Source organism: Mandrillus leucophaeus, unplaced genomic scaffold (genome assembly GCF_000951045.1).
Source record: "Mandrillus leucophaeus isolate KB7577 unplaced genomic scaffold, Mleu.le_1.0 Scaffold1560, whole genome shotgun sequence".
Lineage (NCBI taxonomy): Eukaryota > Metazoa > Chordata > Mammalia > Primates > Cercopithecidae > Mandrillus > Mandrillus leucophaeus.
This window is the reverse complement of record NW_012101544.1, coordinates 139856-167478: the sequence shown is the minus strand read 5'-3', so window position 1 is coordinate 167478 and position 27623 is coordinate 139856. Positions and strand designations below refer to the sequence as shown.

The window sequence follows — 27623 nt, the reverse complement described above, 5'->3', positions numbered from 1 at the left end:
TGATGAGTGAGGGTCTTCTCTTCACTGCACAGTCACTTTTTCAATGAAAATTTAACCACTTCGTAATCTCAGGTGCTTTGTTTACACTAACCAATATTTACCCCATCAGTACAAATTAATCCCTCTGAGGTAAATAATAGAAAATATTATTAAAGAATTCACATATTTCAAAAATTTGAGAATCTCATGGACACTGATAAGTGCTGACAAAGAAAACTACATACCTTCCGTCCTAATGACCAAGGTACAGGCATGATGCTAGGGTATGGTCAGGATTGAGGACCAATTTACTGGCCTCTAGTGCCAAGGATGTGGTATACCTTACTCTTGGGTGCCACATCTTGGTACCTTCCTCCACAAATATAAGGCTCTAGGCTGATTCATTCACGGAAGAAGGCTCTATCTTAATTTATCTCCTCTCGTCTAACTACTGCCTTGCTTCATAAAATAGAGGACTGGCCAAGCACGTTGGCTCATGCCTGTAATCCCAGCACTTTGGGAGACCGAGGCCGGCAGATCACCTGATGTCAGGAGTTCAAGACCAGCCTAACCAACATGGAGAAACCCCGTCTCTACTAAAAACACAAAATTAGCCGGGCATGGTGGTGCATGCCTGTAATCCCAGCTACTCAGGAGGCTGAGGCAGGAGAATTGCTTGAACCCAGGAGGCAGAGGTTGCAGTGAGCTGAGATCGTGCCATTGCATTCCAGCCTGGGTGACAGGGAGAGACTCAAACTCAAAAAAAAAATAAAATAGACGACTAATAGCACTCTTCTTGTGTTCTCTACTTTGCTCTCTCTGACATGCAGTTTAAGCAGGTGCATTCCTATTCAGAAGTTGCCCTGACTTGATGTGATATGACTAGGTGGGTAAGACTACACTGGTACAAACTCTGTCTTGCACTGAATATCCATCCTTCCAAGCAGCAGGTGAAAAAGAACTGAGAAAGCCCAGAAAAAATTAGATCAGCTTTGCTCTAGGTTTTGGAACAAACTCTTATCTTATTCCTTAGCTTACTCCAAACATACATCTCCTACTTGCCTGTTTTCTTTATTGGCTGACTGGATTTCACATATTTAATAGTAATGAGATCACTCAGTTGTGAACTTAGAGTACAAGAAGCAAAGATAGTCCTCCAGCCATTTTTAACTCTAGGCCTCAGTCCAGCAGTAAACTTCGTTAAAACAGCCTTCAACAAGGTTAAATCTAGCTTTATTTCTAAAGTGTTTTTTGGTGACAAGACCTCAGGGTAATAAAACGTTTATTTCTCTAGGAGATCCTGCAAGAAGGCAAAAGCTTAGGATGTTCCAGTGCCCTGGGTAGATTCCATCTTATTCTCATTCCATTAGTAAGAGTAGAGTAAAAAAAAAACAAAAACAAAAACAAAAAAAACACAAAAAAAACAAAACAGTGCTCAAGTGAGTAAATTAGGCAATATGATAAATTCATTCATCTGCATTGCTTTAGGCATACTGACTTATATTCTTCCCTATTAGCAAGAAGATTCCTACAACAGTTTTCAGAGAGGCTCTTTTCTCTATAATTTATTTCCTCTAATAATCCAAAAAGTTCAAATGTATCAGAATTTTTTTGTAAGATTCTGGCCTATAAAAATGTAATCATGTATTACATTATATGCTTTAGAAGTATCAATCATTATAATTCATAAGCCATATATTATCCTTACTATTCTTCATGCTATTTTCTATTGAAGAAATTAAAGTGAAAAAGGTTAAAAGGCTCTCCAGGGGACAGAAAGCAAGTTAGAAATAAGACCTTATACTCCAACTCCTTTAATTTTCAGGGGCCTAGACTGAAGAGCCCCTTTTCAAATATTTTATTAGTGTTAAAGAAGTAAATGATATCTTATGTATCTTAACAATTTTGAAAATGTACATGTTCTGTTACCCAATGATACTAATTTAAGAATTGAAACCGTCCAAATCTAGTAAATATACTACAGCATTCCCTCAGTATCCACAAGATTGTTTCCAGGACTCAAGTGGATAACAAAAATCTGCAAATGCACAAGTGCCTTATATAAAATGGCACGGTATTTGCTTATAACCTATGTACATCCTCCTGTATACTTTAAACCATCTCTGGATTACTTATAAGATGGAATTTTCCCAGTGGTTACAATGTAAACACTATGTAAACAGTTACTATACTCTTTTTGTATTAATTTTTATTGTTGTACTGCTATTTTTTATTTTTTTCCCAAATATTTTCGATTCATGGTTGGTTGAATCTGTGAATGGGGATATGCCCTGTGGATACAGAGTACCAACTGTATTTGCAACACTGAGTGAAACAATAAATTCTTCAAGTGAAAACTGTACTATTTATAGCCAAAAATGAGAACACTAATTTAACATGTAATTTCATATGCTAACTCCTTATTTTCCTTCTTTGTTAATAGTTTGAGTAATATTGTCACTAAATAGAACAAAAAGTTATAAAATACATGTTAGTACCCCAACCATGTTTGATGGTCTAGAAATCATAAATGCTGATATAATTCCCTATCAATATTTAAATCATACACATATATAAATGATGTGCAGACATACAAAAATATTAAAAATTATATGAATGGCTACATGCTCAGAGGAAGAGAACACATTAGATTACTTTTATTTATCTTGGTAGGTGTTTTCTCCTGGAAAACTCTTCCACACTATATGTTTGGTAGACTTGTGTATGACACTGATGATTCGTTACGGAGAGCTCTGGGACAATATTATTCACCTCTGTGCTCAAAACCTTTTTCAATTTTCTTTCTTCACCTTTGTCTCCCCCTCCTCAATTCCCACATCCTACCACTTGGGACAATTGTTTTTATCTTTTCAAATAATTAAACAGGTATTATGATACAAATCTACTTAATAAATGAGAGAAAGAATGGGGAATGGAAGAGCAAGGAAAAGGGGTGAAGAATTGAGAGAAAGAAAACAGAGGAAACAAACTTCATTAGAAACAGTAAACTAATATCTGATTCTTAAAGAAGTTTAATATGAATTGAAGACAAATTGTTAGTGTAATATTTTTAATTCAGCTCATCTAAGTTTTAGAGCTAAATCCCAATTATTATTCAAAAATATTAAAATGAATCTATGTGAAAATATGTTTGAAATTTTGAGTAAATAATTTCATCTCATTATTGCAAGGATGATTATTCAAATTGGAAAACAATCTAAAAATATGTGTAGACAAGGAATAAAGACAATACATATAATGCTCCAGAATAAAAATGAATAATCTGATATAAATGAATACTAAAGTCTGAACAATAGCACACCTGACAAATAAGGCAATGTGATCATTCCCAAATTTTAAAATCCTGCACTACACAACTAGTACATTTTTGAAGAGAATAAATAGCGTTAGTAAAAAATCTTCAGAAGCTCAAAAAGTTAAAGTGTGATGTAATAGCAAGATAAAAGAAACCAAATGTATACAATCAGGAGGAACAGTGGCTAGAGAATAATGATGGAAGCCCTTTTCAAAGAGAAAGGTAACTGCTATACTCTGGTCACCAAAAAGAATGCAATGAAATCTTTTGAATAACATTTAACTTAGGTATCAGAACAAATATTCCAACATTAGAAATTATTAGGTGTTGAAAAAATTTGGATGAGAATGGATAATGCAACTTTGTAGAATCTGTTTACCGAGGCTTTTAAGGATAAGATCTCATCTTTCCATTTACAACCGAAATATACTGTGGGCTTTATAATGAAGTTTAAGAATTGCATTCTGGATCCAAGATTACCTAGATCTGAATTCTACACGTGTAGCTGTTTGACTTTGGACAACACTCTAAGCTTCAGTTACCTGATCTATAAAACAGGGATAAAAATAACAATACCACATCAGGTTGGTGTGAGGCTTAAAACAATAAGGCAAAAGCCTTATTGCCAGTGCCTGATACACAATAAGCTAAAACATATTAACCATTATTATTATATGGTTACTAGGAGCAACTTACATTTTTATCTCGATTTACATAATATGTTTCTAAAATAATTTGTGTAAATGGAAACTCAGATTCTCCCTGGCTTATAGTACAATTTTACATTCTGTCTTTATAAGTGTGATCTAACTGGAAGGACTTCTCACTCGTATTTTGTTTCTCCACGTTTTTCACCACTGCAGAACCATTCATCCACCCAAAGTCAAACATTAAATGGACTAGAGTAATATTTAAATTAAAATAGAAACATCACCATAAAGTTTTAAAACACAATTATGATTTTTAAATTGCATTATCCAAAGTGGGACATCATAGCATGCAATGTCTCAAAGTTCAGTAACTTAACATTTACTGATCATGTAGTAGGCAGATCCCCTTAGAATCCATGACCCCCATACATACTTATTACAGGATAATTTTAAAAGGATATGTTATGTATGAACTAATTAAAAGTGAATTGGGCCAGTCGCAGTGGCTCACACCTATAATCCCAGCACTTTGGGAGGCTGAAGCAGGTGGATCACCTAAGGTAAGGAGTTCGAGACCAGCCTGGTCAACATTGTGAAACTCCGTCTCTATCGAAAAGTACAAAAATTAGCTGAGTGAGGTGGCACATGCCTGTAGTCCCAGCTACTGGGGAGGCTGAGGTGGGGGAATTGCTTGAACCTGGGAGGCGGAGGTTGCAGTGAGTCGAGATCGGGCCACTGTACTCCAGCCTAGGTGACAGAGGGAGACCCTGTCAAAAAACAAACAAGCAAAAAAAGTGAATTGCACATGGTTAATATGATGTTATAGCTTCATAAAACGAAGTCTTCCCTGGGTGGGTAGGTCAGTGCGTGTGTGCGTGTGTGCATGTGTGTGTGTGTACATATGTGTAGTTAATACACTCTAATGAATAGTAATAGTCTGAACTGACAAACAAATGTTTATTGCAGCTTTATTTACAAGAGTAAACAAATAACATATATAACCAACACTAGAAAAATAAATTATATGACCGTCTAAAATAGTTATATGTTATGATTTTTTAAAATATAATGTTAAAGTGAAAAATATTAGTGTGCCTACAGATACGTTAAGATGCATTTTTAAAACCGAAATATTCAAAATGTTCACAGTATTTGCCTCTGGGAGATGGAATTATAAAATACTTTGCTTTTTAAAATAACTACATATAGCTACCAAAACAATTGTAATGTCTACTAACTGTAGACAAAATTTATAAAGAATAAATAAATAAGGAAAATACTTTCAAATTGAGTCTAGTTGAGGATACTAATGAAAACTGTATGAACAACTACAAGCATCTAAAATAACTTCAAAATTAAAATACTACACTGGGAGGTACAATTTCAAAGTAAGTATCAAATTAAGTATCAGTGAACCCCCCCCACTCCCACGCTCCCCAAGGTAATGTTTGAGAAACAAAAACAAAAGAAAAATGAAATTCAATCTAGAGAAAGAAATGACAAAAAATAGACTAAACACAAGGAAAAGTAAGCCAGTGATTTTAGGTTAGCACATCTTAGTTTGTTCTCTTTTATTTTTTTTTCTGCCTCAATACTATTCACAAACACTACATACCCCCAACATTTACATCTCTCATTTTCTATAATGATTCTTGGAAGAGATAAACAGAATCCTAGAAGAAAAGTGTTTAAGGTTTCAAAATGTACCCCAGATTACAATTTAGTGGACGGCAAGTTCGCCAAATAGGGGCATATAAGCTCTACTTGTGCAAATTTAGTAAAGACATACACTAGGGAATTTATGGTTTGAACTAGTTCATTTGGAAAAGTTATTAGAAATTAATTTGTCTCTTTGATATCTTATCTTCTCAGCAAAGTATTACTGGTATGATACCAACAAGGAGAGTTTTCTTTATCCTTAGTCTTGGAACAGGCCCACAGTTATGCTCCCATATTTCCCTCTACTACTATTACAACATACATCATTCTTTTATCACTTCTGCCATTTAATGTCTGCTATCAACTAATTTTAAACTGTAAAAGTTGTAGAATAAAAGAAGTAAAATGGTATCTATGCAGAAAACTGGGTGGGAAAGCTTTCAGCCACTGGAAGAAAGTTGAAGGTTAAATATCTGTTATGTTCAAGGAACAACAACATGGTCTGTGTTGCTGGAGTGAATAAGAAGAGAAGGCAAAGATGAGATCAGAGAGATAATGTAGTCAGAACATGTAGGGTCCCACAGGTTGTAGTAAGAACTTAGGTTTTTTATTTTTAATGGTCTGGGAAACCATTGGAGAGACTTGAAGAGAGCAGTGATCTGATTTGAGTCACAAAGTTTTGGCAACAATATCCTGGCACCTATGTCAAAAGGCTTAAAATCAGAACAAAGAAACCTGCAAGTTATTGCAATAATTCAGGTAATACATGATAGTGGCCTAGACAGAATGGTGACAGCAAGGTGATGGGAAGTAGTCAAATTCTGCACCTGTATTGAAAACATAAAAGGCAACAGTTTTGTTTGGAACACTTTCAGTGTGAGATGCCCATTAGGTATCCAAGTGAAGAGATATTAAGTAGGCAATTAGATATACTCTTTCCTAAAGTACACCGAAGAGATCCAAGGTATATAAACAAATTTACAAATTTGGGAATCATCAGCCTATAGACACAGGTAGAGCATCCAAATCCCAAAATCTGAAATGCTCCAAAATCCTAAACATTTTTGAGCACCAGTATGATGCTCAAAGGAAATGCTCACTGGAGCATTCCAGATTTCAAATTTTCAGCTTTGGGATGCTCAGCCAGTAAATGAAATGCAAATATTCCAAAATCCCAAAAGCTCAAAATGTGAAACACTTCGGGTTTCAGGTTCCTAGCATTTCAGATAAGGGATATTCAACCTGTAGTATAATTTTGAAAGTCAAGGTGATTAGATAAAATCACTTAGGGTGAGTATAAACAGAAAAAAAAGGGAGAGATCCTAAGAGTGAGGCCTGGGACATTTTAACACTTACAGGACATGGAGACTGGGTAAGACCAGAAAGAAATTAAAAAGGGACAGCTAGAAACTGAAGGAAGAAAACCACCCAATTATAGTACACTGGAAGCCAAGAGGGGAAAAAAAAATGTTTCAAAGAACAGAAAAAAAATGTTTCAAGCAACAGAAAGTCATCAATGGGGGAAAAAGAGAAAACAATTAATTAGTATTAATAACAATTAACAAGTATTAATAAAGTATAGTGTTTCAAATCATTTTAGCAATGGAACCTGGTTTAGAAACAAAAAACACAGTGGGCAATGCCACCTCATAAAACAAAAAGGCAGCACTGCTCTAGCTGAAGTGGAGAGAATAGACTGTATCTGCCTGCTTGCTATCATCTAGGTCCTTGGGAAAACACAAAGGGAACACAAAATACACACTGAAAACCACTGTTACAAAGCATCATTTAAAAAACATGTGTTTAAGTTTTAAAGTAATTTATTTCATGTTAATTACAGATACTGGATTTTCACAGTGATTTTTTTAGAAAAGTAAGATCAAAAGTAAAAATCCAATAATTTTAGAGGGATAATATGAACTGTATTATTTAACCTCTCTAAGCCTCACTTGCCTCAACTACTATTATTAAATGAGAATAACACTATATAAACTAAGTTATTTATATAAATAATTTAGCACACTACACAAAACATATGAAGAGCTCAGTAAAGGTTTTTTTTTTTTCAGACATTGTCTCGCTCTGTGGCCAGGCTGGAATGCAGTGGCATGACCTTGGCTCACTGCAACCTCCGCCTCCCAGGTTCAAGTGATTCTCCTGCCTCAGCCTCCCAAGTAGCTGGAACTACAGGCATGCACCAACATGCCCAGTTAACTTTTTGTAATTTTAGTAGAAACAGGGTTTCATCATATTGGCCAGGATGTTCTCGATCTCTTGACCTTGTGATTCGCCTGCCTCGGCCTCCCAAAGTGCTGGGATTACAGGTGTGAGCTATCACGCCTGGCCAATAAAGGTATTTTTTTTTATAATTATTAGATAAAATTATTGCTGCTAAGTCAGTTACCACACCTAAATACTTGGCTAAACCTTCTCAAAAGGCTCCTACAACAACTGTAAAGTAAAAGACTACTGAACAGAAACACACAAAATAAACAGAGAAAAATCCTGGAAAATATTGATCCTAAAGACCTCCTCAGCAATCCCCTTTGTATTTGTGAAGATTTGTCCAAAAATAATGTACAAATTTTACAATGAAAGTCTGCCTTAAGTCATAAACTAGAATCATACTTGACAAAATAATTTCTTATAAGAGCAGGCCAAGGAATTCCATTCCCCAAATCCTTTCCAGTTTTAAGACTATACTCCTAGTATGTTTCACTGCAGCTATCTGAATGCCAATTTATAAAAATAACACCTACAGAGCAAATCTCTATCTATATTTTAAGTGATTCAGCTCTAATTACCATAAAGAAAATTCACAAAATTTTAAATGTTACCAAATTGAACCATCCTTCACTTCCAAATTTTGAGGAAACATATGTAAAAGGAAATAATAATGAAATGCTGAAATGTGAAAAAATATAAATTCTCTGTATGTCCATAAGTTCATACATAAACATTTACATTTTTATTACAGAATAAAAGCATACTTTTTGGTATGATATACTTTCAGCTGTGTGAACATCTTCCTGATTTCTCAGTACTTTTTGTGTGTCCATATTGAGAACCTGAAGCTGCTGGATCAGCTCTGCTTGCTGGGCTGTATGTGTACTGTTCTGTTTGTAAAGATTCTGCAGCTCCTGCAGTTCCTTCCTGTGCAAAGCAAGCAATAAATAGAGAAAAGTATGGATAAAGATCATCTCAGTTAAATAATTGTGTTCATCTAAGGTTACAGACTGGCATCCTACTTTTCATCTATTATTCGTACTGCAAGCAAACTTATTAATAAAAGAAATAATGAAGTACTTAATATTTATCACATACACAGATAAAGTATTGATACAACGACTATGACTTTCAAAGCCAAATACATATTAATTTTCTTTTGTAGCTTGATAGTAATAAAAACCGTGGATATACATAGTACCACCTTTTATTTAAATTAAGTAAACACTTAAGTTTCAAGAATTAACAAGTGGTAAGGTCAACTATAGTTATTAGACAGTTTTGAACAAAGGGTACGTCAACCTTTCATTTTATATCATTATACAGAACTTTAAATTTATTAAAAAGAATCCCAAAGGGCAAATTTAAGTTTTCAAACCAAAGTTCCTTAAAGCACAACTGCCAATTCTAATTTGTAACCTCAGAGTCCTGGGCTGGGATTCTTGTGACTCCTCTAACTCAGCTTGAAGGAACTGATGAGGTTAAAAAAAAGTCAGAAAGTCACAAGAAAAATCTAGTCCTTCCAACCTACCCACGATAAAAGTGATAAGCAGGAGGACAAATGAACTGGTGGTGGTAATGACGGCACTAAGAGTCTAGGAGAACCACGCCTTTGAGACAGAGGTTTCCAGATTGCTGTGGTAGTGAATCCTGTGTAATACAGATTATACAAACTGGGAATTCTTTTGTATATTTAATTTGAACAGAGAAATATTTATAAAGCACTATTACATCAAAATATACTATAAACAGTAGTCTCTTGGTATCTATGGGAGAATGGTTTCAAGACCCACTTTGAATATGAAAGTTTACAGATGCTCAAGTCCCTTATATAAAATGATATAGTTTTGCATATTATCTATGCACATCCTCCCAAATACTTTAAGTCATCTCTAGATTACTTATAATACCTAATACAAAGTACATGCTATGCAAACAATGTTATACTGTATTGTTTAGGGAATAATGACAAGAAAAAGTCTGTAGACTTTATATACATTCGGTACAGATGCAACCACTAATTTTTTTCCCCTGATATTTTCAATCTTTGACTGGTTGAATCCATGGATATGGAATCCATGGATATGAAAGATTGATTGTACTTACATAATATTTTGAAGATTGTATTTCTTAATGGAACTTTTTTTACCTATAACTTTAAACTAGTCATTCATTCACATAAGTCTTAAAAGAAAGGAATAAGAGATAACAGAGACAGTTGTTGAACATGGATGAAAATTAGTATGGGAGCAAGGAGTTCTGCTTCTTAGAGATTTAGAATATTAATGTTCTCAAACCACAACTACCCCCCCTGCATTCATACAGATACATGGATATACACCATTTTCCTATAACAATTCAAAAAACTGAAACATGCAGAAAATAGCAGTCAAAAATGGGGAAAGGGAGAGAAAAGAACCAATAATGGCACAATGCCTTCAGGAAATGTAATACAAGAGGAGGGGAAAAAAGACCCATAGTAATCATGCATGATGATTATTGCCATTTTTCACTAATAACATTAGCAAAATTTATCAACGGAAATACGCAACAGGGCAGGAGAAAATTCCATCATAGTTAAGACATGTTAGCCAGGAGGCCTAAAAAAATGTCGCATTTAGAAAGGAGACATGATGAACATAAAACAAATTATCTTTCAATATAGTGTTAAAACATAGCAAATTTATGTATATTCCAATGTTAGTAGACATCTGGTATTTCTTAATGAGAAGGCCCGAATCAGTAGCTGGTCTTCATTTAAGGATAATGTGCAACAAAATATATGTATCTTTAGTCATAAGAAACACACTAGGCAGGGCGCAGTGGCTCACATCTGTAATCCCAGTACTTCAGAGGCCAAGGCAGGTGGATCGCCTGAGGTCAGGAGTTCAAGACCAGTCTGACCAACAGTGAAACCCCATCTCTACTAAAATTACAAAAATCAGCTGGGCGTGGTAGCATGTACCTGTAGTCCCAGCTACTCAGGAGGCTGAGGCAGAGGAATCACTTGAGGCTGAGGCAGAGGAATCACTTGAACCTGAGCCGAGATCACACCACTGCTCTCCAACCTGGGCGACAGAGCCAGACTCCGTCAAAAACAAAAAACAAAAAACAAAAAACAAACACACACACACACATACACTGAAGGGTAGGGAGATGCTCATACTCTTATGATGCTTTGCAAATTAAAAATCAATCTGGGAAAAAGTACATTTTTCTCTACTATCTCATACTATTTTCTGGGCATGCTCTCAATAAGTGGAAATGAAGCATAATCTTATACTATGCAGATATGTTTATTTCTCTCTATCTCCCCACACCACCCTCAGAAAAGTAGAAGTGATGGCATGTACACCAATGTTGCAAATATAAAAAGCAAGCAAAGCTCACGAAACTCACACATCTGAACCAGCGGAAAGCAATGAATTTGTCTACACCTTTCCTCATTTGAAATTAAGTAAAGAAAAACAGGGTGGGCCAAGATGGTCGACTAGAAACAGCTGTGGTCGGAGGCTCCCCCACCAAAAAGAACGAAAACAATGAGTGAATCCTGCACTGGCAACTGAGGTATCCAAGTTCTCTCATTGGGACTGACTAGGCAGCTGGCACAACCCACAGAGAGCAAGGAAAAGCAGGGTGGTGCAACGGCCCACCTGAGAGCCACACAGGGTAAGGGGAGCTCCTACCACCAGCCAAGGGAAATGGTGAGTGATGGAGCTACTCTGCCTGGGAAACCACATGTTTTCCATGGATCTGTGCTACCCATAGATCAGAAGATCCCCCTCGTGAGCCCATGCCACCAGGGCCTTGGGTCCCAAGTGCAGAGCTGTCCAGATTCTCGGCAGCCTCTTGGTGGCCTCTCAGCAGCCAATGGGTTGGCGACTACCTACAGCTACCAACTTCCTAGTGGAAGGCGTAGCCATCATCACTGCGGCTGCCTGCTGCCTAAGATGCCTGAGTTCCTGGGAAGCAGGGGCAAGGGGTGACAGCCATCACTGCAGCTCCAGTCTGCCAATCTTCCCCTGCCAGTGCCAGGAAGACTAGATGGTTTGGACCCAGACGGAATTCTCCACAGCACACACAGTGGCTATGGCTATGGCAGATCATGGCCAGACTGCCTCTTCAGGCGGAACCCCAACCCATCGCTCCTCACTGGGTGAGGCCTTCCTGCAGGAATTTTGGCAACTGCAGCCAGGGGTTTAGGGACAGAACTCTGATGTTCCTGGGACTGAGCCTCTAGTGGGAGAGGTGGCCACAGTCTTCACAGATTAGCAGACTTAGACTTTCCCCCTGCTAGCTCTGAGGAATCCAGGCAGTCCAGATGAGTGGGATTCCCCGCAGCATAGCACACCTGCTCTGCCAAGGGGCAGCCAGAATGCTTCATTAAGCACGTCCCAGATCCCCTGCCTCCAGACTGGGTGAGATCCCCAATAGGGGTTGCCAGACACCTTATACAGGAGCATTCCTGTTGGCATCAGGTTGGTGCCCCTCTGGGACAAAGATCCCAGCCAGAGGAAGGAACAGGCAGCCATCTTTGCTATTCTGCATCTTCCACTGGTGATACCTCCAGGTGCAGAAGGGACCCAAGTGAATAGGTTCTGGAATGACCCCCAGCAAACCACAGAAGCCCTATGGAAGAGGGGCCTGACTGTTAAAAGAAAAACAAACAAACAGAAAGCAACAATAACAGCATCCAACAAAAAGGTCCTTGCAAACTGAAAGATCAAAGTTAGATAAACTCACAAAGATGAGAAAGAATCAATGAAAAACAATGAAAACTCAAAAAGTCAAAATGCCTCTTCTCCATATGATCATAATACCTCTCCAGGAAGAGCACAGAACTGGGCAAAGGCAGAGATGGATGAACTGACACAAGTAGGCCTCAGAAGGTGGGTACTAATGAACTTAGAGAGCTAAAGGAGCATGTTCTAACCCAATACAAAGAAGCTAAGAACCATGATAAAACATTACAGGAGCTGTTAACCAGAAAAATCGGTTTGAAAAGAACATAAATAACCTAACGGAGTTGAAAAACACAACCTGAGAACATCACAATGCAACAAGTATCAACAGCCAAGCTGACCAAGCAGAGGAAAGAATTTCAGAACTTAAAGACTATCTTGCTGAAATAAGACACGCAGACAAGATGAGAGAAAAAAGAATGAAAAGAAACAAACAAAACCTCCATGAACTTTGGGATTATGTAGAAATACCGAACCTATAACTGACTGGGCTACCTGAAAGAGATGGGGAGAATAGAACCAAGGTGGAAAACATACTTCACGATATCATTTAGGAGAACTTCCCTAACCTGACAGGCAAACATTCAAATTCATGAAATCCAAAGAACCCCAGTAAGATACTCCATGAGATGATCAGCCCTAAGACACATAATCATCAAATTCACCAAGGTCAAAATGAAGGGAAAAAAATGTTAACAGCAGCCAGAGAGAAAGGTGAGGTCACCTACAAAGGGAAACCCATTAGACTAACAGCAAACTTCTCAGCAGAAACCCTACAAGCGAGAAGAGATTGGGGGCCAATATTCAACATTCTTAAAGAAAAGGATTTCCAACCCAGAATTTCATATCCAGCCAAACTAAGCTTCATAAGCTAAGGAAAAATAAAATCCTTTTCAGACAAGCAACTGCTGAGGGAATTAGTCACCACCAGGCCTACCTCGCAAGAGCTCCTGAAGGAAGCACTAAATATCAAAAGGAAAAACCACTACTAGCCACTGCAAAAACACACTGAAGTACAAAGGCCAATGACACTAAAAAGCAACTACATCACTAAGTCTGATAAATAACCAGCTACCATCATAACAGGATCAAATTCACAGATAACAATATTAACCTTAAATGTAAATGGGCTAAATTCCCCCAATTAAAAGACACAGAATGGCAAGCTGGATAGAGTCAAGACACATCAGTGTGCTGGATTTAAGAGACCCATCTCACATGCAAAGACACACATAGGCTCAAAATAAAGGAATGGAGGAAAATATACCAAGCAAATGGAAAGCAGAAAAAAGCAAGATCTGCAATCCTAGTTTCTGACAAAATAGAGTTTAAACCAACAGAGATCAGAAAAGACAAAGGGGGCATTACGTAATGGTAAAGGGTTCAATTCAATGAGAAGAGCTAACTATCCTAAATATATATGCACCTAATACAGGAGCACCCAGATTTATAAAACAAGCTCTTAGAGACCTACAAAGACACTTAGACTCCCACACAATAATAGTGGGAGACTTATCACCCCACTGTCATTATTAGACAGATCATCAAGACGAAATTAATAAGGATACTCGGGACGTGAACTCAGCTCTGGATCAAGTGGACCTGATAAATATCTACAGAACTCTCCACCCAAAAACAACGGAATATATATTCTTCTTGGCGACACACAGCACTTACTGTAAAATCGATCACGTACTTGTAAGTAAAACACTCCTCAGCAAATACAAAAGAACTGAAATCATAACAGGCTCTCAGAAAACAGCACAATCAAATTATAACTCAAGATAAAGACACCCACTCAAAACACAAAACTACATGGAAATTGAACAACCTGCTCCTGAATGACTCCTGGGTAAATAATGAAATTAAGGCAGAAATCAAGAAGTTCTTTGAAACCAATGAGAACAAAGAGACAACACACAGAGTCTCTGGGATGCAGCTACAGCAGTGTTAAGAGGGAAATTTAATAACTGGGAGGTGGAGGTTGCAGTGAACCAAGGTCATGCCATTGCACTCCATCCTGGGCAACAAGAGCAAAACTCTGTCTCAAACAAACAAACAAGCAAACAAAATCCTCAATAAAATACTGGCCAACTGAATACAGCAGCACATTCATAAAGCTTATCCACTACGATCAAGTCAGCTTCATCCCCAGAATGCAAGGCTGGTTCAACATACACAAATCAATAAATCTAATTCATCACATAAACAGAACTAAAGACAAAAAAACACATGATTATCTCAACAGACACAGAAAAGGCCTTCAATAAAATTCAACATTCCTTCATGTTAAAAACTCTCAATAAACTAGGTATTGACTGAATATACCTCAAAATAATAAGAGCCATTTATGACAAACCCACAGCCAATATCATACTGAATGGGCAAAAGCTGGAAGCATTTCCCTTGAAAACTGGCACAAGACAAGGATGCCCTCTCTCACCACTTCTATTGAACATAGTATTGGAAGTTCTGGCCACGGCAGTCAGGCAAGACAAAGAAACAAAAGGTATTCAAATGGGAAGAGAGGAAGTCAAACTGTCTCTGTTTGCAGATGACATGATTCTATATCTAGAAAACTCCATTGTGACAGCCCAAAAGTTTTCTAAATTGATATGCAACTTCAGCAAAGTCTCAGGATACAAAATGAATTGCAAAAATCACAACCATTCCCAAACACCAACAATAGACAAGCAGAAAGCCCAATCATGAATGAACTCCCATTCACAAATGCTACAAAAAGAATAAAATGCCTAAGAATACAGCTAACAAGGGAAGTGAAGGAGTGAAGAACCTCTTCAAGGAGAACTACAAACCACTGCTCAAGGAAATAAGAGAGGGCAAAAACAAATGAAAAAACATTCCATCATGGATAGAAAGAATCAATATCATGAAAATGGCCATACTGCCCAAAGTAATTTATAGATTCAATGCTATTCCCATTAAACTACCATTAACATTCTTCACAGGTTTAGAAAAAACTACATTAAAATTCATATGGAACCAAAAAAGAGCCCGTATAGCCAAGACAATCCTAAGCAAAAAGAACAAAGCCAGCGGCATCACACTACCCAACTTCAAATGACACTACAGGGCAACAGTAAGCAAAACAACATGGTACTGGTACAAAAATAGACACATGGACCAATAGAACAGAATAGAGATCTCAGAAATAAGACCGCAAATCTACAACCATCTGATCTTTGACAAACCTGACAAAAACAAGCAATAGGAAAAGGATCTCCTATTTAATAAATGCTGCTGGGAAAGCTGGCTAGCCATAAGCAGAAAACTGAAACTGGACCCCATCCTTACACTTTATACAAAAATTAATTCAAGATAGGTTAAAGACTCATTAAATGTAAAACCCAAAAGTATAAAAATCCTAGAAGGAAATCTCATCCAACCATTCAGGATATAGGCACTGGCAAAGATTTCATGACAAAAACATCAAAAGCAATTGTAACAAAAGCAAAAATGGACAAATGCTATCTAACTAAACTAAAGAGCTTCTGCACAGCAAAAGAAACTAGCATCAAGTGAACAGGCAACCTACATAATGGGAGAAAATTTTTGCAATCCATCCATCCGACAAAGGGCTAATATCCAGAATCTACAAGGAACTTAAACAAATTTACCAGAAAAAAACAAACAACCCCATTAAAAAGTGGGCAAAGGACATGAATAGACACTTCTCAAAAGAAGACATTTATGATGCCAACAAACATGAAAAAAAGCTCAACATCACTGATCATTAGAGAAATGCAAATCAAAACCACAATAAGATACCATCACACACCAGTCAGAATGGATATTATTAAGAAGTCAGTCAGGCACGGTGTCTCACTCCTGTAACCCCAGTACTTCAGGAGGCCGAGGTAGGTGGATCACAAAGTCAAGAGATCGAGACCATCCTGGCCAACATGGTGAAACCCCATCTCTACTAAAAATACAAAAACTAGCTGGGCATGGTGGCACACACCTGTAGTCCCAGCTACTCAGGAGACTGAGACATATGAATTGCTTGAACTGGGGAGGCATAAGTTGCAGTGAGCCGAGATCGCTCCACTGCACTCCAGCCTGGTGACAGAGCGAGACTCCATCTCCGAAAAAAAAAGTCAAGGAACAACAGATTCTAGCGAGGCTGCGGAGAAACAGGAACGCTTTTACACTGTCGGTGGGAATGTATACTAGTGCAACCATTGTGGAAGACAGTGCGGCGATTCCTCAAAGACCTAGAACCAGAAACACCATTTGACCCAGCAATCCCATTACTGGGTATATACCCAAAAGAATATAAATCATTCTATTACAAAGATACATACACGTGTTATGTTCATTGCAGCACTATTCACAATAGCAAAGACATTGAATCAACCCAAATGCCATCAAAGACAGACTGGATAGAGAAAATGTGGTACATATACAACATGGAATATGATGCAGCCATAAAAAGAAACGAGATCATGTCCTTTGCAGGGACATAGATGGAGCTGGAAGCCATTATCGCAAGCAAACTAACGCAGGAACACAAATCTAAACACTGCATGTAGTGGGAGCTGAACAATGAGAACACATGGATATAGACAGAGGAAAAATACACACTGGGGCCTGTCAGTGGGGAGGGTGGTGTGTGTGGGGAGGGAAAGCATCAGGATAAACAGCTAACATATGTGGGGCTTAATACCTAGGTGATAAGATTGATAGGTGCTGCAAACCACCATGGCACATATTTACTATGTAACAAAGCTGCACAAGTATCCTGGAACTTGAAACAAAATTAAATTTTTTAAAAAAAGAAAAACAGGACATCTAAAGGGATAGGGGGAATAAAATTAAGAAAAATGAAATGTAATTGTGCATACTCAGAGGAAGATTATACTTCTCAGCAGGAGTAACATAAGAACTCAGAAGAAAAGTGAAGAAGTACAAAAAGTAAGCCATCATGCCCCTGTGAAATACCAATAGAAAGCCAAAGTATAAGGACATCTCTGTGAGGGCAGGAACTTTCTTGTTCACTGCTATAAACAGAGCACCTAGGACAGTTCCTGTCTCTTGTTAAGTATTCGTTGTTGTATGGGACACATACATCTTTTGAGATTCAACCTCAGCTAGCTACTAGAATTTTGAGTCCATTTTTCTGCCTCAGCCTACTAATAGATACATCAGCCTACCAAATATATACAGTTCATATGACTCCATCACGGGAGGATAACAAGCTGCATGCCTACAGTCTTTTTCTCCGTTTACCATTTCCAGACTGGGATAAACAATGCTACTATACAGGGGTAGTATGAGCAACAAACCAGAAGACAAAACACTAAAGGAAACCAGAGAGATAAATTATCTTCTTCCATCTGATGGCTTGCTCTACGGCATGGTTTCTCAGTTCTTGAGTGGCTAAGTCAGTGACCTGATGTCTTCATGGTTTATCATGAAGCAATGGCCAGAACAACAATGCATTACCTCAAATTACTTTTTATCCTTCCCTGCCTCAGATTCTTGTTCTTTTGCCCACTCTGTACTGGAAGTGAATCTCCCAAGTAATCAGTATGTAATCCCTGACTCAGGCTCTGTGAAAACAGTTGTTGAATGAATGAAATGAAAAAGATAAAAAAGAATTGATACAAAGAAAACAAAATGCCATCACAGCTTTAAATCCATAATGAGAGTAGTTACAAGCAAAATCAAAGTTATGAAACATAAAATTGTTACGTTCAAACTTGAGAAGTTCCTCTAGATACAGATCAAAGAGTATTAAGGAAAATCTAGGTTAGCTGAAAGAGAAGATGCTGAGAACCAACAATACTTCTTCCCATCTCATGAAGGATATTAAGTTGTGTAGAATATTATTATACTGCTGAAATATAAACCTAACAATCTTTCATTTACCAGTGATTGTTTTAGTCCATTTTTGTTAGTTACAACAGAATCCCTAAAACTGGATAATTTACAAAGAAAAATGAATTTATTTCTTACAGTTATTCTTACAGAAGTCCAAGGTTGAAGGGTTCCATCTGCTGAGGGCCTTCTTCCTCTTGGGGACTCTATGCAGAGTCCTGAGGCAGTGCCAGACATCATATGGCGAAGAGGCTGAGCATACTAACTCAGGTCTTTCTTCCTCTTATAAGGCCAACAGTCGCATTCCCACAATAACCCATTAATACCTAAGTGGATTAATTCATTCATGAGAATGGATTAATTCATTCAATGGCCTCTTAAAGTACCAATGTCCGAATTCTGCCACACTGAGGATTAAATTCGAACATTAACTTTGGATGGGACAGATATTCAAACCATATCAGTGATGCTGTAAGTAGGGCATGTGATTAAATTAGGAATATCCCTTTAAAGACCAGGTTTGATAGGAAACACTAACAGAGGGTTTTGAACAGCTTCTCTACATATTCTGCAATATAAAAAAAAAAAAAAAAAAAAAAAAAATCTGATACCTTCCAAAAACAAAGATCTATGGCTTGTTCACATTACATTTGCTTTTCTCTATTCTAAGACCCAAACTGGAGCATCAGACTGTAGTGGAAATAGGCTATTCTCCTGGAAAAAGGTGAAAAGCAAAGGCAAATCAAACAATGGCTCCTTTAAAGCATTTGCAAAGACTCTCATTTCACTGGCCAAAATAAGTCACATGACTAAATTGGATGCCAACAGGGGCAGAAAGCATATGGTAGCAATAGGGAAAGCCCTGGTAAAAACGGGCCCATAAGATGAATCAAAACAAACAGTATTGAATGAACAAATCAAGAGTAAAAAGTTTAGTGATGAACACTGAAGTACTATATAGAATTATGCCTAAACATCTGTGTTCACTGTGGTTATACAAGAGGAGATAAATGCTATAATTCTTAAGATACAAATTGGATGGAGTCAAAATGGTTGAATTTATGTGCTCATTTCCAGAGTATATAGAGCAGAGTGCCAAAATCAACTAGAGGTGAAATGTAGTTTTAAAAAAAATCATGAATCTCCAAGGTTTTTCATATCAGTTTGTTCTTAGTTTTAGAAAGATAGTGTTCCTTATAGAGAAAAACTAATTATCTAAGATGTAATAATCTCCTCAAGTTCACAGAGAGCCTTATTGTTTCATTATATGAAAAAAAAACTAAAATTATTAGTTACCAAAAGAGCATGTGCAATATAGTCCCTTTTATTTAAAAATGTCTGTCTACTCAATCTTCAATTTATAAATAGGGACTGAGAAAAATCTAGAACAATGATCACAAAATTTTATGGCTATTATTTCTCTAGGGATGCATTTTTAGTGTAATTTTTTTTCTTTTACCTTCCTTATACTTTTCTGTACTGCATGTATTTATTTTTATATAATTCACGTTTATCATTTGTACCAAAATAACTATAGCACAATTCATAGTAAAAATAAAACAACTAATTTTTATCCACCAAAACAACTGCACAGTAAAACTATATGCAATAAAAGAAAAATCATTTGAAAATTATATGGGAAGGAAAAATTACATTTAAAATAGTAACAAGAAACAAGAAAGAGCTAGGAATAAATTTAATGAGAAATGTTCAAAACCTGTATGAGGAAAGACACAGAGGTAGACTGAAACAAATGAAATGACACACCACACTCTGGGACAAGAAGACTGAACACCATAAAGATGTCAATTCTCCTTAGATTATTGTAAATTTTATGTACTAATAATATACCAAGAAAAAATAAGCACGTTTACTCTAAAGTTCATGTGCAAAGACTAACAGGGAATAATGGCCAGAAAAGCTCTGAAGAAGAGTAGTAACTGAGAATGGGCCAATCTTCATCATCTCTACTCTGTTTAGCCTAAGAGACCAATCTCTCTAAAGACTAGATTATACTGCTCCTTGTTTTCTGACTCTGACTGAATTTCATCAGTTGAAGGCACTAGCTGGTGATTCCAGGGTAAAGGAGAAAGAGGTCCGGATATTTATTTACCCAGCTCACTCTCTGCTGAACCACAGTTTGATAGTGCCTGTGTTCCTCTGTCTAAGGTTATTGCTCTTATTGGGCAGCTTCTGTCACAGGATACTAATTCTTGTCCCTTCTGGCTAAGGGTGGTAATGGTTTCCTGTTGTTGATAATCCATGGTCAGTATTTTCTGAATCTATTATCTATTCAGAGAGAACTGGTATCTTTATCATAGTGAGTCTTCCAAACCATGAACTTTGTTATTTCCCTGAACATATTAGATCTTTTATTTTTCTCAATGTTTGTAGAATTCTCTGAATAGAGGTAACACACATTTTTCATTAGATTTGCTTTTCATACCTCCAGTAATATTGTAAATTCTTCTTAAGTTTATTTCCTAATATGTTTTGCTGGTATAAAAATGCAATTAAGTTTTATATACTGACCATGTATGCACCAAGCATGATAAACTTATTAAACTATATATAAATTATTTTGGGTTATCTACGTGAATTAATCATGTTTTAGCAAATAACTAGGATTTCTGCTTTCATTTCTAGGTCTTGTATCTTTTTATTCTTCTTTCCTTACTACATATTTGCTATTTCTGACTATGTGCTAGACCTTACTTTGTAAAACTTTAGATATAATTTAAGTCCAGATTATTTTATCATTCTCCAAAGAAAACTCACTTGCTTCTGCTAAGCATCTGAGAAAACCAGCAATCCAGATGTATTAATCCAATTTCAGGATTCTGTCTGAAGATTTTCTGAACCAAAATTATGACTGCACTGTCTTGACTCAATTTCTAACAAAAATTCTCACCTCAATTGTAGAACCATTACCTATTCAGGCAAAAGTTTTGGTTAGGCAATTTAATCGGTTATCCTTTTTTATGCCATAGCTAGGTAAATATATCCATATGCTCTATATAGATTACAGACATGTACATCATTATATATGCATAGAGTTGGACTTCCATATCTGTGGTTTCTGCTTCCACAAATTCAGCCAACAATATCTCAAAAATAATAATTTAAAAAATATAACAACAAAATAATACAAATAAAAAATACAGTATAACAACTATTTACATAGGATTTACATTGTATTTGATATTATTAATAGAAGTAATCTAAAGATTTGAAGTATACAGGAGGATGCACATAAGTTATGTGCAAATATTGCCGTTTTATGTAAGGGGCTTGAGCATCTATAGATTTTGGTATCCATATTGAGGCCTAAAACCAGTCCCCCACAGATACCAAGGAATGACTGTATATACTTATTTATACTGTAACCTAGGCAAAAATCATTTGAGGTAGAGTTCACAAAAATATCCTTTAGCACAATGGGTGACATGGATCAAATATTCAATAAAATATAAATGACTATGAACTTCAAACAAGGGACTCCATACAGAAACAGTAGCTCTATCATTTATCAGTGTGGAAAAGTGTATCCAAATAAGAAAGTGCCTAGCCCACTTTTTCCACAATTATGGCTTTATATGTCTTGATTACAACATAGATTCAATAAACTGGGACTGGTATATCATAACCACCCTCTCCCAATGAAATAATGATGAAAGAAATAAGACATGCAGTATATCCAACAGTAATCCTCATACAAGATAACTCAGGAGACACATGGTAGACATCTCAACTACTAACTTATAATGAGGATTCAAGAAAAAGTACACTGCTCGAAACTACCAACTCTGTGCTATTATTCTTCTCCTCTGTGAATCCTTTTTTTCAAAATTTCAGCTTTTATTTTAGATACAGGGGGTACATGTATGGTACTATTACTTGGCTCTATTGCTTGATGCTGAAGTTTGGGTATGGATCCTGTTACCCAGGTGGTAAATATAGTACCCAACAGGTAGATTTTCCACCCATGCACCTTCACTCCCTTCACCATCTAGTAGTCCACAGTGTCTACTGCTCCTATGTTTATGTCGATGGGTGCTCAGTGTTTAGCTCCCACTTATAAGTGAGAACATGAAGTATTTGGTTTTTTGTTCCTACATTAATTCACATAGGCCATATGCCTCTACGAGTCCTTATAATCAAACTCTTACAATTACACATGGCCCACTAGCTATTATTCTTTTACTATTGTATAAGAAAAAGTGCATGTGAGGATATTCTTGCTTTATTTGTAATAACTTACAGCTCTTGCAATACACTAAATTTAAATATACAAACTCATGCAAAATGTAGAAGAAAACATAGTTGTTATATCCCACGTCCTTAACACTGCACTGTATCCTAGAATGAACACCATATCTGTTCTAATAGCCTAGCACCATCATACTCTAAAATGGAAAGGTCTTTGTTGAAATATTTTATGCAGTTCTAGATGTTATATTTTAAGAAGAAGATTGATAATATGGAAAACAGTCAGAAAGGTAATCTAAAATATGATAACATCTGCGAAACATGTACATGAAGAGTTCATGTAAGAAATAGGAGTAGCTGATCAATTAGTGAAAAAGTTTTGTCACTGAGAACTGTCTAAGACCACTGAGTTATGTTATAGAATAGGGAGTAGATTGTTTCTGAGATTCTCCAGATAATAAAACTATAATAAATGGGTGGGAATTATAAAAAGGCAAATTTCAACTAAGTACATGTAAAACAATGTTCAAAACTTTAAACAATATAAAATGAAAACAGCAGTATTGAAAAGCATGAGAAACTTTTAAACTAAGTTTCAAGGAAAGACTTAATGCTATGTATGCTATCTTACTGGGAAGAGGATATGAATAAATAAAAATTTTTAAATTTCATCCAAATCTAAGGTTCTATTCCTATTTAAAATTACTTTTCTGACTTCACTATTGTTTTAAAAATAATTACAATATGAGCTGATATGTCAACCAGTTTGTCACCTATGAAGTTTATACTTTTCCTCACCCTTATGATGAAAAAGTTTTTAAAATGTGATACAAGGAATCTGTTAATGTTCTAATTCATTTTAATTTTACTGGCTTCAATAATGGTAAACAGTTTCTCATTCAAACTAAATTCACAATGGCACAAATTTACAAAACTGTATTTTACCCAATGGAACCATAAAAACTACCTGATAAACAGCACTAACTTGACTCCCTTACCAATGCCCACTATCATGAAGGAAAATTCCCAGATAAGTTTTACCAAAGAACTCCACCCAATGTGTACCAGAATGGCAGAGATGTATCCATCATTTATATATCACTTAGTTTTAAATTAAAATAAATTATATATTCAAAGTCTATTATATACCTCTAGAAGCATACCTTCGATCCCATGCTCTGGTGCTACCAAAATAAATAAACACATACATACAAATATGCATGCATGTCCATTCATGCATGTGGACAGACAGACAGATATTGATCTATGAACCAAGGAAAAGTTCTGTCTTAATTTATTCTCTCTCATACTATTTTCTGAAAAAGGTAATTATGAAGTAAATTAATAGTTTTAACATCTTTAAAAAACACTTAGAAACACAAGCGTATCGTGCTTACTTTTTCAAGTAATCCAACTTTATGAAAAGTATTATAAAATCAATTATGTTGATATAGAAAGACTGCTTTACAAACTGAAACTATATAGAACATAATAAAATTAGAATTCAAAATTTGTTTCTCAGTTATTATTGTTCACTGTAACAATATGAGTATCATGTAACACATGACTAGAAATGTTAGAAGAAAACAATGAATGAAAGCATTACAATGTCCTTGTTAAAAACTGAAACTAGGGTACGCCTTGACCATGCTCGTCCAATCCTGTATACCCACTCATTCTCCCAGGCAATTTTTCAATTTAGTGTAAATAACTCCAGATTCTCAATGCACAAACATATATAACCATAGAAAACATAGTTATTATTTTACAGTGTTAGTAACAAGTATAAATGCTATCATTCTGAATGACTAATGACATTTCTATAATGTTAAATTAAAAATTGAATATACTTGCCTGACCAGGGTAATATCCATATCCTTCTGGATAAGTTCAGTCTGTTTATTACTCAACTGTAATGATAGAGCATTATATTTACTCTGTGATACTTCAACTTCTTTCCTTGCTTCAATTAAATTGTCTTCAAAGGCCTAAAATTAGAGTGCTTATATCAATAATCAAACATAATAAATACTAAATGTAACAAAACATGTTATATTTAACTATTCTACAAAATGACAGAGAAAAACTAATACTGTTTTAATTTTTTCACTTACTTAAAATAATTTTAACACAAACAATAACTTTTATACCAGTCACGGATTTTTTTTCAGAAACTTAAAAATATCATGGCCTCTTGGTATAAAAGTTAAGAATGTGAAGTAAATAAACTAGAAGATATGTATAAAACATTTAGTTATTAAATTATTGTACAATAAAGTAATACAGTAGATGAACAAAAAAGAACTCATTTATTTTTATATTAATCACAACAAATTATAGACATTTACTTATTTCCCTGTTTTCTCTGTTTGAAGTGCACATACAGAAGAAAGGACAGTACTTCAAAGATATCAAAATAGTTTTCCAAAGTTTGAGACTCAGATCATGTTCAGTTCTCTTGACTGTAGTGCAATGTACCTAAAGTTCTTAAAAGTTGATCTTTTCCTCCTGATCATTCTCTACATCTTTTTTCATTGTGAAAGGATTTTAAAATTAGATGTTTAAAAGATATAATATAAAATTAATTGTAATTACTTTTGCAAAGAACTAAATATATATATATACACACACATCTAAATAAAGTATGCCAACATAAATACCATACATTCATTATTTCCAAACATAAACACCAAGTTTTAGGTAAAGCACTAGAAATTCCTATTTATCTGCAAAAAAAAAGACAATGATAGACAGCAAAGGCAGACAATTAGATGGAGGAAGGAGAGGAAGACAGAGGGGAGGAAAGGGCAGGAGGAAGGGTGGGAAAGCAAGTCTTTTTAAACAGTTACTCTATCTTTGTGCCCAACATATACAGAGATGGCAGATGTTCAACTACTGACAGTTAGGACTAAATGCATTGTTACACTTAGCAGTGGAAAGAATTCAAACTCAGATAATGAAACTGGGGACTACAGAACGGCTCTCATACTCTTAAAAAGCCAAAAGCCAGGTAGGGTGATGCCTCCAGCTTTGTTCTTTTGGCTTAGGATTGTCTTGGCAGTGTGGGCTCTTTTTTGGTTCCATATGAACTTTAAAGTAGTTTTTCCAATTCTGTGAAGAAAGTCACTGGTAGCTTGATGGGGATGGCACTGAATCTATAAATTACCTTGGGGTTATGAACATTTTCATGATATTGATTCTTCCTATCCATGACCATGGAATGTTCACTGGCCATCAGAGAAATGCAAATCAAAACCACAGTGAGATACCATCTCACACCAGTTAGAATGGCGATCACTAAAAAGTCAGGAAACAACAGGTGCTGGAGAGGATGTGGAGAAATAGGAACACTTTTACACTGTTGGTGGGACTGTAAACTAGTTCAATCACTGTGGAAGACAGTGTGGCAATTCCTCAAGGATCTAGAACTGGAAATACCATTTGACCTAGCCATCCCATTACTGGGCATACACGCAAAGAATTATAAATCATGCTGCTATAAAGACACATGTACACGTATGTTTATTGCCGCACTATTCACAATAGCAAAGACTTGGAATCAACCCAAATGTCCACCAATGATGGACTGCATTAAGAAAATGTGGCACATATACACCATGGAATACTATGCAGCCATAAAAAAGGATGAGTTCATGTCCTTTGTAGGGACATGGATGAAGCTGGAAACCATCATTCTTAGCAAACTATCGCAAGGACAGAAAACCAAACACCGCATGTTCTCACTCATAGGTGGGAACTGAACAATGAGAACACTTGGACACAGGGCGGGGAACATCACACACCAGTGCCCCTCATAGGTGGGGAAGTGGGGAGGGATGGCATTAGGAGATATACCTAATGTAAATGACGAGTTAACGGGTACAGCACACCAACATGGCACATGTATACATATGTAACAAACCTGCACGTTGTGCACATGTACCCTAGAGCTTAAAGTACTATTTTAAAAACAAACAAACAAATGAACAAAAGAAAAAAAATTAAAAACTACAAGAAGCCAGAAACAGATTGTAACTATAGTCTGGAGACATAGAAGAAATTTTTTAACATATCACAGATAAGATCTGTGTAAAGCTGCTCATCTCAAGATTCAATCTGATTTCTGCCAAATATCAGGGAGGGACAAGGTGCCTCAGGCTTGAAAGAAGATCTAGCTCCAGACTGAGGTACCCAAAAGTACCAGGAACCTCAAAATGGCTTAAAAGGGATAAACGAACACCAGGGTAGAAATAGAAGATGGTAATTCCCATCAAGACAAACCCTTCAAAATCTAACCCTCAAAAAGAGAGTCAACGAAGTGAACAATCAGAAATAAACACTATTCGGCCAGGCGCAGTGGCTCGTGCCTGTAATCCCAGCACTTCGGGAGGTTGAGGCGGGTGGATCACGAGAGCAAGAGATCGAGACTATCCTAGCCAACATGGTGAAATCCCGTTTCTACTAAAAGTGCAAAAATTAGTTGGGCATGGTGGCATGCACCTGTAGTCCCAGCTACTCGGGAGGCTAAGGCAGGAGAATCACTTGAATCTGGGAGGTGGAGGTTGCAGTGAGCTGAGACTGCACCAAAGGAAAGAAAGGAAAGAAGGAAGGGAGGAAGGAAGGGAAGGAGGGAAAGAAAGGAGAGGAGAGGAGAGGAGAGGAGAGGAAAGGAGAGGAAAGGAAAGGAAAGGAAAGGGCAAGGCAACGGCAAGGCAACGGCAAGGCAGGGCAAGGCAAGGCAAGGCAAGGCAGCGACACTATCCTAGCGAAATGCAAATATGGGAACCAATTTAAAAGAACTATAAATACACAGAATATACTAAAATAGACAAACATTATGAAGCAAAAATGGAACAATCAGGCAGTTAAAGTGAAAAAACTACTATTTGACGTGAAGAGTAGACACAGAGAAACCAAATCAAAAATTATTGAAATAATCCAGCCAAAGCTGATGGTGTCTTGACAAGTAATAACAGAGGTGGTGAAGAGTCCAATTTAAAA

The 27623-nt window shown here is 36.4% G+C and overlaps 1 protein-coding gene across 1 annotated transcript in view; it reads right to left on the bottom strand.

The window, feature by feature from the left end:
- The window catches only part of LOC105536188 (centlein), a gene marked incomplete at its 3' end in the record, with an annotated part of 236950 nt that overhangs the window by 163508 nt on the left and 45819 nt on the right, over window positions 1-27623 (bottom strand). The window contains exons 4-5 of the mRNA XM_011975470.1: window positions 24477-24610; window positions 8595-8757 (exon numbers count right to left, since the gene is read on the bottom strand). Of these exons, the coding sequence (XP_011830860.1) occupies window positions 8595-8757; window positions 24477-24496 (183 nt within the window). The remainder of the gene's footprint in view (window positions 1-8594; window positions 8758-24476; window positions 24611-27623) is intronic.